The sequence below is a fragment of the Psittacula echo genome, assembly GCF_963264785.1.
Source record: "Psittacula echo genome assembly, chromosome: 8".
Classification (NCBI taxonomy): Eukaryota; Metazoa; Chordata; class Aves; order Psittaciformes; family Psittacidae; genus Psittacula; species Psittacula echo.
In genome coordinates, this window is record NC_137744.1 from 17602374 (window position 1) to 17614626 (window position 12253).

At 36.6% G+C, this 12253-nt stretch overlaps 1 protein-coding gene across 1 annotated transcript in view; it reads left to right on the forward strand.

The window, feature by feature from the left end:
• Window positions 1-12253, forward strand: part of DACH2 (dachshund family transcription factor 2) — a gene marked incomplete at both ends in the record, with an annotated part of 288156 nt that overhangs the window by 188013 nt on the left and 87890 nt on the right. The window contains one exon of the mRNA XM_080625027.1: window positions 1817-1948. Coding sequence (XP_080481153.1) covers window positions 1817-1948 — 132 coding nt within the window. The remainder of the gene's footprint in view (window positions 1-1816; window positions 1949-12253) is intronic.

Here is a 12253-nt window from a genome sequence, read left to right on the forward strand (position 1 = left end):
CAGTGAGGACTGCCTTAAATGAATCTTGAAAGACAAGATTCCCAATGATGTTTTCTGGACTTATTTTTATATGTTTGTATTTAGTGCATATTAATAATGAAATCAATGTAGTTTTTCATGTACCAGTGACAGAGCAGTAAAACAAATGCCTAATTGGTGTAGGTAATATTTGTTGGATCTGGCGTGAGAGCTTTGGGAATACAGGAGTATGTAACTACAGATTGTGAATGTTGAGAGGCTCTTAGGCAAGATGGGATGAGGAGGACAGCCTGGAGAAAAGGGGGCTTGTGTAACTCCCACCTCCTTTTTTTCTCGTCTCCAACTTCCTGATAGTAATCAGGAATATCTTTGCTGAAGTTAAGCAAGTTGATGTATCCATATGTGATAATACACATCCCTCCTCCATGCAGTTGGAGCCTATGGTTGCTTGCTTACTGAAGTCTTATTAAAATAATGAGAACTTCTGTGAAGCCTATTATAGGAGCAGCAGAACTAAAACTAAATGTCAAATACATAGCAGCTTTTAAAGTATTTTTATTTATGGGTATGTGGCAGTATAGGATGTGAAAATTACTGGTTCGCTTTAATCAGTATCTGGTCTCTTGGTAATCAGGACTTTCCAGAAACAGCAGATTATTTAATTCTGGTTTTATTATGTTATCTCTGTGGGTTGATACATGTGCCACCAGCCAAAAATCATGGGCTTTTTGGTGAATGCAGTTCAGTGAATTTGTGAAACTCTTGCACAGTCAATTACAAAATATCTGATAGGAAGCATTTAGGTTGCTTTTTTACAAATGATGAAAACAAGTCATGCTATACTGGGAGGAAGACAGTAAATCTATTTAATGTGGGACTGAATAAACAAACAGTTATACCCGTAGAGATCTTTCTGGTTACGTAGCCTTAGCCCCTGTAGCTTCCTGCAAGATAGGTGAACTTCAGATAAGGTATTTCCAGTCACATCTTGCCCAGAGTAAAAGATTTGATACTGTTTGGAAGAAAATCTGGTCCCCTACTGACCAAGTCAAATGACAAAATTTTGAAAGTATACTCTTATGAAAAAAAGATAGTGGAAATCAAAAAAATTAAAAAAATGCTCATGATGGTAACTTGTAGCCTGACACTGCTCTACTACTTCTCTTTTACTATTGGAACTAATAGGGTTTTAGTCACTGGAAAATCTACCACTAACCCCCCTTAATTCTGTAAATTTGTGCTGGTATTAATGGTCTCTTAAAGGTGGGCTCAGGTTTGTAATTAACCATATTCTACTTGTCTAAAATTTCCAATATAATATTTTCCAGTAACAATAATACTGATCCCAACCAACAGACATCAGAAAAAGACAATAATATTTGGATATATAATATAATAGTACAGCACTGATTGTTCCAGGTTAATTGGCTTTGAACTGTTGAAATTAAGGAATGCTATGTCTTACCTAATGTACTTGGAAATTTTGTAGCAGCTAAATAAGTCAACCAGAAAGTGATCAAAGTGACAAAGTGATCAAAGTGAAATGGAAATGATATGTAAAAGTATAATCAAAAGGGCTACCATTAAATAAATATTCTGGGATGTTAGACATGTTAAAAAAAAAAAAAAAAAAAAGAAAAGAAAAACATGAAGGAAGTAAATGGTGTACTGATAGCTCTAAAATAAAATTAGTGTCCAGAGTAACATTGCATAACAGACTAACAATGTGTATTGAGTTTATGTGACTTCTCACTGAAAGGAATTGTTTTGTTCTTCATCTTTCTAGTGCTGCATTGTATGGTTTGATGTTGCATTTTATTTATTTATATTTTTCCAGGTCTGACAGCGGCTGCCATGGCAGAGGCTATGAAGTTACAGAAAATGAAACTTATGGCAATGAATAGCCTTCATGGAAGTGGAAGTCAAAATGGAACAGAGTCAGAAAATGAAGAGCTTAATTCAAATGCAGGTAAGTAATGCTGTGCATGGGAAACAAAATCAAAAATCTGTCTCAAATTCTTGTGCTCTTTCATTTTGTAAGCTTTGCTCTGCCAGTGTCAAATCAAAATTTCTGCAGTATTCCTCCAGTTTTCCTCCTAATGGCCCTCTTCGTTAATTTTTGAAAAAATACTGGTGAAGGATTGGTTTCATTGTATGAGAATGCAGACATTTTAAACTGTTCCTTAAACTTATTTGTACTAACAAAAGACTTTTCTATAGGCAATAATGCAGCACGTCTAGAGTTTTCCTGTAGATGATGGAAAGTTTCCAAAACATCAGGTTGTTGGAGCTTATAATGAGATCCATAGTTCACTAGAGAAAGGTGAAGAAGGGAATGCTAAATTACCAACTCTTTGCCTTTTCTGCATTTTGTTCTTTCCTTGCATGGATGTTTGCAAACCACAGCTATGAAGGAGAGTCATGGTAAACGTTTGTTATGGCCCACCTGGCTGGAATAACCTGAGGTAGAAGGCATTGACGCTGAACACATATTCAGTCTACACTTCTGTAAGCATTAGTATAAACTTGAACTAAGCTACCCAAGTCCCAGCTTCACAAGAATAGGGTTCAAAGTTTAAGTAAGAAACTAATACTTTGAAGAGGATGTCTTCTTTGTTTATTCTAATGTCCTTTTCAGGTGTATAGAAGAGATTTTTACTTGGATAGTGTAGAGAACCTAGAATAAGAAGTCTGCTTTGTCTCAGAGTTGCTAGATACCTGCCTTTGTTAAGCTGCTTCACCTGGAATTATTCTTTTGACATAAACAATCCTACAATGCACTCTTATTATTTTGGAATAGTAAAGAGTTACGCATCCTTTGTTTTCATTATCAATTCAAGAATAGAGGCATTGTGTAATCCCTCACTGCATTCACATCTCCCATTGGCATGCACACATCTCCGAAGTCACACATGCGTCTCTAAAGATGAAGATGCTCTAACGGTTTGCTTGCTTGGATGGGGTATAGTGTATATGCATTGTACCATCAAGATGGTAATTTATTAGACCAATAAAGCAGCAGCTGGGAGGTCTTAGATTCATTTTCTAAAGGAATAACTTTGAATTCATGACAAATTATGCACAAAGCAGTCTTTCCAAAAGTGATATTGCCTCTTGCTAATTTTGTGTACTCATCTGTATTGAAGAAATCTGGCTTTGAATTCATGCATTAAACCCTTCCCCAGCTTTCTATTATGTAGGATACGTATTTCTTATTCACCTCTCAGACCCTAATTACTTAGTGCGTATTGAATTCAGAAAAAAACACTGAGAAAGCTTATTTAGTTTGTGTAACTCTTATACTCTGTATATAGTTAAAAATGAACTATGAAGTTTCACTGAATGCTAAGAAATATGACTGAAGGTAGAATTCCTATAGGAAAACAAGGAAGCTTCATACAGAAAAGATGTACTGTTAGTATTAGGGGTTTCAAAAGCTTGCTAATCTGAATGTTCATGGTTTCATGTGTTACCTGATTTGGCAAAATTTGTGTACTTCATTTAGTGAGAAACTAGAGTACATTGATATTATTATTTTAGGTACCCTGTTGACAAGTTTTATAGGGGACTATCATACCAGCTTTTCGACAGTACATCTAGAGTATGCATATTAAATGAAGGCTCTCTGAGATTTAGCATTTCAATGAGTTCTGTAACTGACTCAATACCAATTTAAATATTTGGAAAAATTCCTGCTGACATTAGCTGAAGTTCCAGTGGGGCCCAAGGATAAGGATATGGTGTCAGTTATGCAAAGATCTTTTCTCAATTCTTTTCATTGCCTAATTGAGTAAAATTGCAAAGAGCAAATTTGCTGGATCAAGTTGCTTGCAGACAGAGAAAAAATCCTTAACAAAAAGAACTACTACTAATCATACTACAAATCACGATTTCACCTCTTTATAGTGTTTTCAATGCCAGCATTAGGATCACTTATTTAATGCATGGCTTCTGTATGTATTGGATAATCATTTTTAAAAGATTTACTTTCAGAAGGTACAGCAGGATGTGTCACCTCCCCCCCTAAAAAAATTAACCTCCCAAAACCAAAAAAACCAACAAAATGAATGGAATGTAAAACTTAACTGCTCACTGTACAGAATAACTGAGGAATTATCAAATATTCGCTACAGGAAACTCATTGGGGTGTGAAGAGAGTGGGCATTTTATTTAGAAGTTGATGCACATTTTGTAACTTTGACTCACTGTGAAGAGAACACCATAAGACACATGAAACCTTTACCAACTGTTCGGTTTGCTCTAGACTCTTGCAGTTTAGTTGACTATTAAAACCAGAATGGGGATGTGAAATGAGAAAGAAAATTGAATTTTGAAATTTTTTTACTAAGATGTAAGAAAGAACAGAGTAAAGGAGTCAGAAGCCTCATAAGTGAGAAAAACATTTTATTTTAGGAGAGAGACCTCCAGTTTCTTTGATTTGAGGTTGTGTTTAATAGCTTCTGTAATGGCTGCAACATGACTCTGCATCTAGATTTCAGCATGAATAACAACCTGTTCATGTTTCATTTAGCTCCAAATGAGAAATTCTGTCTTTTATTGTTTTAGGAAATTAGTCTGTGTACTATTGCTCCTGGAACTTTATAATTAATCACTAAAGGTTATGGCTATGGAGAGTTTGTGGGAAATAGATGTCTGAATGATTATAATTGTAGCTGTCAAATCAGAAATATAGTTATACAGAGCAGAGGGCCTTTTGCTTCCTTTTATTATTTTTTTTTTCTTTCTACTGTAAGAAAGACTTGCAGGGTTGCAGTTTTACTTAAAAAAACACAACTATAGAGATTGTTGGGTTTCCACCTCAGTGTTGCATGTTGGCTTCCATTTGTGAGCATAAGATACACACCACCAAATAGTTATATTAGGTGTGTGCCTTCCTCCTCATTCTGTAGTCTGATGAGTGGAATTGTTTCTTTTGCAGTAGCATGTTTTGAATTAAAGATGTAGTTGATCTGTATTAGGTTCTGAAATTTTATTGCCAGATTTTTTGGAAGTATGTCATTATATACAGGCCTTTAGTGTAATAAAAAAATGGTGAGGATGGCCTGTCAGATTAATTTCATTCCCCATCTGTATCTTTTGAAGTTGGTATGAAATAATTTTGGATTTGCTTCTTTAGCAGTGACTAGAATGTCACTTCTGTAGTTTCTTTCTCTCTGTGTGTGCAGCTATGATGATGAAGATTTTTCAAGAATTTCTTTATCTGAAGCCAGAATTCATGCTATCCATTTAAAATATGATCTCTAACTCTCAGGATCACTGACTAAAATTCCTCATACGATGTATTGTCCTCTAGGAAATTACAGGTGTGGAATTGAGTCTTACAAGTGTGTCTAAGACTGTGGGGACTAAATGTGTCACTTCTTTTTCTGCTTATATTCCAGCTGGCATGCTTTTGCCATCAGGTTCTACCTACCTCCTTTTTGTGATATTACAGTAATCATCTCTGTAGTGGTGGAGTTTAGTGCTGGAATATTCTAAGTAACTTATTTAAAAAATAAATAAATAAATGCTGCTAGAGACAATGCTGCAACTGTGGAAAATGTACCAAACAACCAAAAAATAGGCACATATTTTTTAATTGAAGTAATGCGTTAGTTCACAGTGCTGTGAGGAATGTTGTTATATGTTCGAACATTAATGTCCCCCTTCCACTCTCTCTGCAGAAGAGAAAGAGATTTGTTTGCACCTTCCTACTCATCATATGAAGTGTTGAAGCAAACTTCTCAGGCAGTTAAACCCTCATATTTAATCTGGCAATATAGGTTCTCTGGCCCCAAAGTCCAGCTGATCTGTGCTAGGTGTTGCTTGTGGCTTAGTGTCTGTCTCCATCTTATTGTAGGACCAGGGAAAGAAGGTTGAATTTCATGAACCACCTAGTTGGGTCCATAGGTGTCTGAAAGAGGGAGAAATTAATCCCTCTGTAATTCCCAGTGGCCATAAGTCTTTCATAAGCCTGTTCTTCCTTTTTGGCTACTCTGTGTGAGTCCTTGGAGGTGAGATGGTTTGCACACATCTGAGGTTTGTCCTGAGTCCAGAGGATTGCTATAGCTAAGGCAAGTCATGCTGTAAAGCATGACAAATAATATGTGCCTTTTGTATTCCACTTTGGAAAATGAGGAAGGTTGCAAGTTTGAAGCTGGCAGCTGAAGCCGGGTATGATGGATGCATATGCAGATCTTTCTAAGTCCAGCCATGTAATCAGTTTCAGTGTTCTATAGAAATAAAATAAACAAAACAAAACCTCTCTGGTTGCACAAAAGTGTTTATAAAGATCATCTGTTTCATCATCATGCAATACTAAAATTAGGTGAAGTGTATTCTGGAAATTAGCATATAATTGCCTAGGGAAATTGGAAACTTATTTGAAATCAGAGGTTTGTTTTTTTTTTAATAGCATGGCAGCAGGTAATTTGTACAAATATGTAATAAAAGTGGAACGTGAACGATAGATTGCAAAGCACAGTATTGGTGATGTAATCTGATCATCCTGGAAGCTGCATAAGCAAATAAGGATTAGTGCATAGCAGTCCCTGACAGTACCTGTTTGTTCAAAACCTCAGTGCAAAGAATAAAGCAGTTATTTCCTTCTGTTGGCTTTTGGAGTTAGCATGCATGATTTAATAAATGTGTTTTGCTTTCCCAGGAGAGATATCAAACAGTACTAAGTGTTTCAGTGGTATTTCCTTAGGAAGTCAAAATGTTATTCTGTATGTAGAGTCTTGTTGCTTAATTTCCAGACAAGGAGCTAAGTTAGGCAGAAAAGAAAGGAAAAACACCCCAGCTTTTGGCATATGAGGATCAGAGAAAAAGCTCTTCATAGGAAGAAAAAAAGAAAAAGTATTATCTTTTAATCCTTTTTTCCCTTCAGTACCTGCCATGCAGTTTTCTCACAAATGCAAACATCCTTCACAATCTGTTTAAAAAACCACAAATACATCACTCAGAGGAATATTTAAGGAACCATCAGGAGGGAAAAAACTCATTGGTTTAATGGAATGCTGTCAAGGAAAATCAGCATCACAAACGACACAGGGGCAGAATTGATACTTTTGCACTGACATGTTAAAAGAAAATCCCATGCATTATTTAGAAAACCCAGAAATCTGTCAGCTGTATGATTGCCGAGTTAGCAGAAGCAGGAGGATGCTGCTCAAGTTGAAAAGAAACGCGTAGGCACAGATCCATATTGTAACCTTTCATGTTCTCCACCCACCATGAATACCCAGCTATTACACGGTCAGCATTTTTTAGTTTTTCTCTTTTAAAATTTTCAAGTGCTTGAAAAGTCAAAAGAGGTAGGACTTTTATTCAAAAAAGCAGGATGCCGAGGCTGTTATTTTATTGTAAGAGTAAAAATGACAAGACCAGAGAACAGAATTTTTTAATCCTTGAGTGCTGTGCAGACTTCATGAAGTCATTTTTCCTGTTGCTAAAGCAAGTATTTTTGTTACATGAGTAGAGAGTTATTGTTTCAAAGATGATAGTTTTACTTAAAGAATACAAAACATTCAGGCCGTTTTAAAAATATAAGCAGTCAAAACTACAATTAATATTTTTAGAATCAATGGAAAAGCTTCTGAAGCATACGTTTAAATTTTCTTTAATCGTCCTTTCTCCAGGAGGAATATATAGTCTTGAAGTAAGAGAAAATTTAATAATGCTTTATTTTCTGTGCCACCTCATCTGAAAACTCGGCTTGTTTGACTCCAGCCTTAGCTGATATATTAAAACATTTTATCCGAAGAACTGAGGCTTCTGTGCTATTTCTTTAGACACACGTGTGTTGGTCATGGTGAGTGTGAAGATACACTTGCTTTTCATGCTGGAAGTTATGGCTAAGTAGACATCCTTCTTCACTGAGTGGTGAAGGCAGCGAGCTCCTAGTCCACAGCCGTCAAACATGAATGGATTGAGCACTGAGGTAGGTAGGATAGGTAGGAAAGAGGGTGAAACTTTTGATCTGCCTGTTTTCCTCAAGCATGCAGATGACATTGTACTTGTGAGTATGGCTCATGGTGTAGCACATACTACACAACTGATGGGACCAGCCTGGGAGATAGGAAGTGACGATCAGTGTCATGCAGAGACAGAGCTTAAAAGATCTTCTGAAGATAAGAAAGAAGTTTGGAGCACTTCAGGGCTCCTGTTCAGCCTCTCAGTCTGAGATGTATTTCTCTGGGGAAGACTGGATGCTGCAATAGCACTGAGGCATGTTACAGTGCGTGTCTGAAAAAGCACCCAAGCTTCTGAAGCCCCTGGACAAGATGCTGGTTCCTGTGAGGGCTCACTCACAGCACAAAGGCGAGGGAGCAGCGTGCTGAAGTATCATGAGTCTCCTCTATGTAATGAAGGCATGTATGGCCCCATAGGTGACTAGCTGTGAGGACAAGTTCTGCATAGGAGTGTTTATCTGAAGGCCATAGTACTTGAAGATTTGTATAGTGTTGAAACTCAGTGGCTTTCAGGATGCACTTCCACCATAGGTGTGGAGTTGTGGTTTCTTGGAAGTTTCTCGAACCCACTTGCAAGAAATTGTAAGCTTTTTTACTCAGTGGAAATAGAGTGAAGGAGTGGAAACATTCACATAACACTGAAGCTGTAAAAAGCTTTACCTATTGGTGCTTGTCAGAAAATTCCGTGGTTGCTGAAAGATACAGAGCAAGGAATTCCCTGCAGATAATGTAAGTGAGGCCTTCCTGGAGCCTGTTTAAGATACAGATCCTCAGATACTAGCCAGGAACTGATAAGCCATTTGGTTCATTTGTACCTTTTCTGTATTCTGCTTTATTCTCTTTTGTTTCTTCCTAATGGTCATGGCTTTCATGGGCCCTCTCAATTAAGCTGAGAACCTACTCTTCATGTGTGAAGCTTGGAAACAAAATGCACATGTATCTGTTTCTTTGGCAGATAGGGGCAGGGGTTTGGAGAGTGAATTATCAGTGGTCTCTTTCTGCTGTGTTACCCTACCACTGGGCAGGATTTAATACCGAGAATTTTAGCATGTTTTAGTGAACCATGGTTGCAGTGGAGTACAGAAGTGAATTTGTTTATTTGCAACCTATTTTAAGGTCACATTTTAGATTCTTAAGCAGTTAGCTGTTGAATATGTGTGAGTACTTTAGCTGTCTTTTTAAGAAGTATTCTTCTACATCTAAATATGTATGTAAATACTTTATAGTAAATGTACATGATTCATACCTAAATGTATGTATGTTGTTTCATCATCTAATATTTACATATTTGGCTTGACTGACACCCAGCTCTGAGAATATGAAATAGCTCTGGCTTTAGTTTTAAAGCTAATAAAGGGAATCTCCAGAGCACTACTGGAAATGGAATTGTCTGTGCTTTTCTCTGTAACTGTGAGACAACTTTTTATTTGAGAGGAATTTCTGTTTCAGAATTTGATGCTTGTCTAACATGATGGAGGCAATTGATGTTTTTATAACATCATAAGATGATGTAAACTTTGAGAGATTAATCAAATGTAGGTATTATCTTGTATAGACTTCTTTCTGGAAAACTTCTTATTCAATGTTTAAGCTCCAGTTTGTGTAAATGCTTTTGAGTGGGTAATTCTCCAGGGTAAATTTTAAATACTCTTGTGACAATTAGATACTGCTAAACATTTATGAATTGAGAATATATATATACTTGCAAGTTTATATTTCAACAGTTAAACGTATCACACAATCTGCTTCCTCAGTATACTTTGGCTGTTATCTTATTTGAAGTCAAAGATCTGATATTTCTTTTTTCCACAGCATAAAGTAGTTTTGGGGTTTTTTTTCTTTTCATAAAGACTTCCTAAAGAATTTTGTATAATGATTCCCAATTTTAGCTGGAACAAGTTAAATATAGAAAATCAAGATTCATACCAATTAAAAAACCCTTTTCCTAATGCCAAATAATATACCTCTGGGTGCACACAGTGTAATCACAACCTCTCTAGATTCTTGCCCTATCTACTATCAGAACAAAGTGCAGCAAAAGATAAACTAATGACAAAATGCAAATGGTATGGCTAAACTGCACAGAATGGAGAGCTTTCACGTCTGTCACCTTTCAGATCCTTTACAAATTTATAGTCTTAGAGTGCAGAGGTCTAAATCTTCAAAGCTTGAAAAACAAAGGTGCAGCATGAACTAATCTTCATTTTCCCCCCTATCTTCTTACAGCAGCACTAATGGAAATGTATTTTGTTTAATGACTCTGAAATCCTGTTTGTAATTAGATGTGGGAATTGGTCTTACTTTGTAACAGATGATACTGGAATAATAATATGAGAGATGCTACGCTGAGACCACTATCCTCCTAAATCTATATCATTTTTCATTTTATTGACAGGAAATGTGTTCCTGGAACAAAGAGATTGATTTTGAAGAGTAGAAAAATAATGTCTAGTAAAAACTCAAATGAAAATGCTTTAGCATTACTTAAGTGTATCACAAGAGTACATTAACCTTTTAACTTTATTTTTAATTTTAGTAAACAGTCTTATAATTGTCACTTTGTCACTGATACGATGTTTGAATTAATGTACCAAAAGGTAGGGAGCTTTAATTAATGACAGGGTGCATACAATTAAAATGCATATCATATTTCAGAAGGATTATTCAAAATAACTAATTTTATCTGTTAAAACACTTTTGCAGTTGCAAATGAAGTAATTATGAGCGGGCACAGAACATGTGAGTGCAGGCTGAGCTCACTCAGTCCCTTCAGAGTATTAGTCCTCTTCACTAGGTCTTGATGTCATAAATCATTTGGGCCACTGTAGAGCCAGGGCTAAGTTTTTTCCTTGGCTGTAACTTTCATGTTAGTAGTAGCAGATACTCATGGTCAATATCAACCTGCTGGAGGAAAGCAGGTTGCTCAAAAGTGTCTCTCACTGGCTGTTCTCTGCAAGGCACAGGAACAGCTATAGTGCTTTAGGGAGTGATATCAGAAATGCGCCAATTTCAGGACTTAGAATCTTAGAATGGTTTGGATTAGAATGGACCTTAAATATAATCTAGTTACAATCCTCCAGCTATGAGCAGGGATGCCTTCCACTTTCAGTATATGTTTTTATTAAGACCAATACAGATTAGATGCACTGTGCTTCAAAAGTGAAAATCATTCTAGCCAGGACATTGTAGAAGGCTCTGCAGCTGATGAAGGACATGGTGTGAAGAGTATTGTCCTGCTGGTTGGGAAGCAGAGCTGAGCTCTGCAGACAGGCGTAGGAAGAGGAGGCATCTCCAGTATCTCCACCTTTCTAGTCTTGATGCTTAGTGGGAAAGGGACGGGTAAAGTGTGATGCAGATCTGCCTCTCTGAAATATATTTTGTATTTTGTGTTAAACCATTCTTGGATGAAAGCAGAAGCAGTCTTGGGAGCAGGAACCATCAAGTGGTGATCAGATGAACTCCGATGATTAGGGATGCCCAAAATGCTAAGAAGTACGCTTAGTGATTTGCAGATTTTCCACAGTTCCACCACAGAACAAGAACAGTGAAGTACCATATGTCCTGTCCTCTGTTTTTTCTTTCTTTTTTTAGGTCCTTATATGTACTCAGTTTCAGCAGTATCTCATCTGCCTGTCATTTTGCACAAAGTAGCATATTTGTTTAAGCACTGTGGTGTATTAGCATGCTTAGCCAGTGTGGTTTAATTTCCTATTTCAGTGTGTAAGGATGTAAGGCAGCCAGCACGTAAAGAATTGCAGTATGTTAGGAAAGCAAGTATTGGTGATAGTTGCTTTAGTTAATATTAGTGAGTCAACTTCAGTCTCACATTAATGATATTTTAACAATAAAATGTACTTTAATATTTTAATTGCATTATAAAATCTGAAAAATTCTTGTTCTTGTTAAGGCATATGCAAGTTTAAGATGAAAAATGCCATATTACCTTTGATGCAGGACACATGCTGAGAGTCCCCCAAAGGATGTCATTGCTAGTGATACAGCTGCCAACAGCAGGAGTCTCATGAATTCCAATTTTAATCAGATTTTTTAAAAAATTCCCCTAACATACAGTTAATTTACATTGGAGGTAGGACATGTTTGTGGTGTGATCATTCGGAATATTTTCGCACTCAAAAGAGTAGCATTAATCCAAAAACCCCATTTTAATAATGTGGGCTTTTAGTTAAGGATTCAGTACTAGATTTTTGCAGGGTGCCCTGAACTGACATTTTTGCAGCTGAGATTCGATAGCAGTTTTACTTGGCAACAGTTGGCACTGTTTAAATGTCTAGCTGATTTGT